We start from the raw sequence: 4,845 nt of genomic DNA on the forward strand, positions 1-4,845 counted from the left end.
CTGGATGCAACCTTGCCTGAAGTCAGTCTACTTTTCCTTGGACTCTTCCCTTAGGGGAGCTAAAACATACCCTTTTATGTTTAAGCCAATGTGGCAGATACTGTAAATTGCCTGCCCACTATCCATTCTCCCTGTCTTAGTACCATAGCCCCATTTTATCCCAGGAACCAATATACACAACTAAACGAATATTTTACAAACTTCCAGTTAGTGGTGACAATAACTCGTAAGCAAAAATTGTCAGGTAGGACTCCAGAATAACATCCTCAAGAGGGATGTGGATAGTTGGCCACTGCCCTTTTTACACTTCTCCTTCTTCCTCCTGCTTTCTGCCTGGCAAGCAGCCTAGATGGCAGGAGCTCCAGCAGCCATTTTGGGCTAGGAAGTAACACTGAGGATGGAGGCTACATGCTAAGAATGGAGGTACATTTTTTTTTAAATGCCTGGGGCTCAGTGGTTAGAGCACATTGCTGATAACACCAATGTCTAGGGTTTGATCCCTGAACTGGCCAACCACCCAAAAAAAAAAGGACCTTGGATTCCTGAAGACACTATGAACACACCACAGGAGCCCTGGCCTGCCAACTTCTGGACTTCTTTTATGCAAAAAGAAAAATAAATAAACCTCTGTATTGCTTAGGTCACTGTTCATTCTGATCTCTGTTGCTAGTAGCCAAACTCTATTCCAATGGACATACCACTATTTTGAGCTGGATTTTTTGTCACTTGCAGCCAAGAGACCTGACTTAGGCTTGAAAGCCCTGGTTCCGCCACCAGGGACCTCAGGATTGCTGTGACCAAAGAGGCTGTCCAAGGGAAGGCGGGATGAGGGAAACACTCCTTCTGAGTGTCAAGCTTCAAAGACCATGGTGCTTCTCCAGTATGACTGGTCAGCCCACTCCCAGCACCCAGCATAGCACCCAGCATGAACTCAGGGTGGGCTTGAGGAAGTCGCTAAAGAAAACTGACACTGCTTAGCCACTTCCACCCACTACCCACCTCCCTTGCCCCGCAAAGGGACATTTTCACCTTGGAAACTTAGATTCCTATCTGAGAAAGCATCCCAGGAGTGCCCTTCCAAGCAGCTACTTGCTAGGAATATTCGAGGAAATGGTACATGTAGCAGGGATAGCAGAGCTCCTGGCCAACAATAAGTGCCCATAAATGGGCACTTTTATTACAATGTCAGACGAGTGGCAAACCTGATGCCCACATGTAGAGTTAAGAGAACTGGCACTGAAGTCACCCAGCCCTGGGTTTCAAGCAGCTCCATCACTTCCTGGTTGGGTGATCTTGGGCAAATTACTTAATTCTCTGAACCTCAGCTGTAAAGATGGGAACAATCAGGTTTCCATGAGGTTTCCATGAAATAATGTAAGCAAAGGGCCGACACAGAGTAGGTATTCGCTTTTACAAGGTCCTGCTAGGCAATGACACTGGCCATGCATAGAGCCTGAGTCAGCGAGGTCACACACACAAGGCAGAATTCACTCTACACAGCACTAAAGTGTACGCTCTTGACAAGTGAGCAAAAATCTACGTGGTCTGATCACCGTCCCTCTGAATTACAAGCACACAGACTGACACAAGGCAGAATTCACTCTACACAGCACTAAAGTGTACGCTCTTGACAAGTGAGCAAAAACCTACGTGGTCTGATCACCGTCCCTCTGAATTACAAGCACACAGACTGTACAGGACAAAGAACAAAACACCTAGTGGATGTTAAGGGCCGTAAGTGTGATTTTTAGTATTGATTTGAGCCGACGAGAAACCTATCTAGAGCCGGGTCTGTTCCCAGCTCTGCTCCGTTTACTGTGCCATCTTGGGCAGGTCACCTGTCTTCTCTAGGTCTGTCTTTATCTGGGGGGCTTTCCAGATAAAGTGAAATTAGCCAGGCTCAGGCCATCCCTCTAGTGTCCCCCAGCCCAGAGCAGCAGCCAAGCACCGGTATGTTGGGTGTGCGTATGTAGTATGTGCAGGGAGGTGTGGGGGCCCTGGAGTCAGAAGCCTCACCTGGAAGAAGGGGTGGTTCTTGACTTCTTGTGCCCCCTGGGGCCCCGCGCCCAGTCGCTTCTTGGGATCCTTGCAAAGCAGCCGCTGCAGCAGGTCCTGTGCCACAGGCCCGATCCGGGGGGGGAAGGGAGGGGAGCACTTCAGGATCCGTCTGGGAGGATTGGGGGGCGTCAGGGGCAGCGAGCCCCCCCTACAGCCCTGCCCAGGCAGGCCCTGCAGCCCTTCAGCCGCCCTCCACGTCCAGCCCTACTCACCGGGACACTTCAGCATGTGTGTTCCTCTCGCCCTCCAGTGTGAAGGGCGAGGCCCCCGTGAGCAGCTCGAAGAGCAGGATGCCAAGGCTCCACCAGTCCACAGCCTGCAGGTGGAGCTGGGGTGAGGCCCTGCACCTCCCCCACCTCCCACCCACTACTACCACCCAGCCCTGCCTCCCTGCCAACCCACCTTGCCATGCCCCGCCTTGCTGCGGATGATTTCAGGGGCCATGTACTCAATGGTGCCGCAGAAGGAGTAGGTCCGCTCTTTCTGGGAGGCAGAGAGGACCCATTTGGACATCCAAACCTCTCGTGTGCCCCAGCAGCTCCCAAGGCTCAGAGTGGGACTCGCGGGACTTGGGAGGTTGGAGTGTTGAGCAATGGGAGCTTCCGGATCTAGGCACCCCCAGAATGCAGGCACGGAGCAGGAGGGGACAGGAAAGGGATGGCTTGAATGGGACACTGCAGACACAGGCTGCCATCTACTCACCTCCTCCGTCAGGAATTCCTTGCTCAGTCCAAAGTCTGTGAGCACGATGTGGCCCTCCGAGTCAAGCAGCACGTTCTCCAGCTTCAGGTCTCGGTAGATGATGCCCAGCTGGCAGGAGCAAGAGGGGCACTGAGGCTGGGCTTCCCCCCCAAGACCCTCTCTGGCTCCTACAGCTCGTGTCCCTGCCCGGGATAAGGAGACCCCTCTAGAACAGGAGTGGGCCCAGGGCAGAGCTGGGTCATGGGATGAGAAAGGCCATTTAAGAGGTAAAGCAAGGAAGGAGGCCCCACAGTCCCAAAGGAGGAAGGTCTGTGTGAAGAGCCCCATCTCAAGGAGGCCTTGGGAGCCAAGGCGTGAGGTCTCCATTTGAGGAAGTTCTGTGAAGGCAGCCCCAGGAGGCAGTCCTGAGTTCCCTGAGAGGAAAGCCCCTTCAAGGAGGCATGGGGGGCAGAGAGGAGACTCACCCCAGGCAGCAATGAGGCCTGGGGAGGCAGCTCCAGTCCCCACCAAGGTCACTACCACCCCGGAAGCCCAAGGGGAGACCCAAAGCTGCCATGTTTGTAGGCCCCTTATAAGGCCCAGACCCAGTTTCTATGGCAACAGTTGCAAGGCCAGGTCCTCACCCACCTTGTGCAGGTGTTCCAGGGCCAGCACGATCTCACCCCCATACACGCGCACCTCAGCCTCCTTGAAGTGCTGGCGCTGGTAGAGGTGGGTGAACATCTCCCCGCCATTCACGTAGTCTGGGGGGTGTGGTGGAGGTTAGGAAGCAGCCCCCATCGGGGGGGCTCACCTGCCCCCATTGCCCCCAGGTCAGCATGTGGCGTGCCCTCACCCAGGATGAGGTGCAGCTTGGCATCGGTCTGGAAGGCGTAGTGCAGCGTGACCAGGAATGGCGCCTGGCGCACCAGCTCCAGCACCGAGCGCTCGGTGCGCGTGTGCTCCTGCGTCTTGGTGCGCTGTATCAGTGCCGCCTTGCGCAGCACCTTCATGGCATACAGTTTCCCTGCATCGTGCCCACCCGCCTTCCGCACCAGGAACACCTTCCCGTAGGCTGTGGGAGCAGTGAGTGGGCAGAGGGTAGGCAGTGAATGAGAGCGTGGTGCGGACTGGAGGAGTGGGGTGACGCCCACCCGGGAGGGTTTGCAAACTGGGGGAAGGAGCTGGGTCAAGAGGCACGTGTGCAAAAGCTAGCAGAGCCTTCTAAGGAAAGGGTGCACACACCCTGGGAAGGTGCTCAGCAAAACCAGGGAAGGGATGTGCACACCAGGCCAGGGAGCATGCAACTCCAGGAGCCTGCAGCGAAGGGTGGGGGCGGGGCATGTGCAAACCTGCAAAAGATCCAAGGGATGAGAAAGGATGCAAATGCCAGGAAAGAAACCAGGGAAGGGATGTGCACACCAGGCCAGGGAGCATGCAACTCCAGGAGCCTGCAGCGAGGGGTGGGGGCGGGGCATGTGCAAACCTGCAAAAGATCCAAGGGATGAGAAAGGATGCAAATGCCAGGAAAAGAGGCAAAGGTGCACTCTTGACCAGGAGAGGGGCGTGCAAACCAGGTCTGGAGGTTGCAAAACGTGGGAGGGGGCTCTCACATCGGTAGAGGGAGAGGAGCTGTGCCAATCACTTGGGAGGGGTGCAAGCCCCAAGGGTGTTGGCAAGTCAGGGGAGGAGGCATGCACACGCAGGACCTTGCAGCGAGGAGTAAGATGTCAATGTGGAGTGCCCTAGAAGTGGGCATGCAAACCATGGCATGGCAGGGTGGGGCAGGCAAGGCGGCCTGTTTTGGGAAAAGGTGGGGGGCCTTTGCACTGGCCCGGCCCAGGCCCAGGCGGGCGTATGGGCGGGAGGCCCAGGGCGCCGAGCCTGGGACACCTGTCCGGTGAATGGGGGTCCTCACCTCCCGTGCCCAGCACCTTGAGCAGCTCGAAGTTCTCCACGCTCACCTTCTCCTCGTGCCCGGTCAGGTTGGCTGCGGGTACAGGAGGCGAATGAGCCCAGCCAGTCCATGACCCCTGCCGTCCCGCCAGGGGCAGCCATCACCCAGCCCCGCACCCCCTGGCGCCCCCGCACCTACCTTCAGTGATC

The 4,845-nt window shown here is 56.4% G+C and overlaps 1 protein-coding gene across 1 annotated transcript in view; it reads right to left on the reverse strand.

Annotated features, from left to right (window-relative positions):
• RPS6KA4 (ribosomal protein S6 kinase, 90kDa, polypeptide 4) overlaps nt 1–4,845 on the reverse strand; it is a gene marked incomplete at its 3' end in the record, with an annotated part of 14,290 nt that overhangs the window by 6,401 nt on the left and 3,044 nt on the right. The window contains exons 2-8 of the mRNA XM_008567451.1: nt 4,658–4,729; nt 3,596–3,814; nt 3,388–3,503; nt 2,761–2,868; nt 2,461–2,541; nt 2,271–2,374; nt 2,017–2,167 (exon numbers count right to left, since the gene is read on the reverse strand). Coding sequence (XP_008565673.1) covers nt 2,017–2,167; nt 2,271–2,374; nt 2,461–2,541; nt 2,761–2,868; nt 3,388–3,503; nt 3,596–3,814; nt 4,658–4,729 — 851 coding nt within the window. The remainder of the gene's footprint in view (nt 1–2,016; nt 2,168–2,270; nt 2,375–2,460; nt 2,542–2,760; nt 2,869–3,387; nt 3,504–3,595; nt 3,815–4,657; nt 4,730–4,845) is intronic.

The sequence above is a fragment of the Galeopterus variegatus genome, unplaced genomic scaffold (genome assembly GCF_000696425.1).
Source record: "Galeopterus variegatus unplaced genomic scaffold, G_variegatus-3.0.2 Scaffold319, whole genome shotgun sequence".
Lineage (NCBI taxonomy): Eukaryota > Metazoa > Chordata > Mammalia > Dermoptera > Cynocephalidae > Galeopterus > Galeopterus variegatus.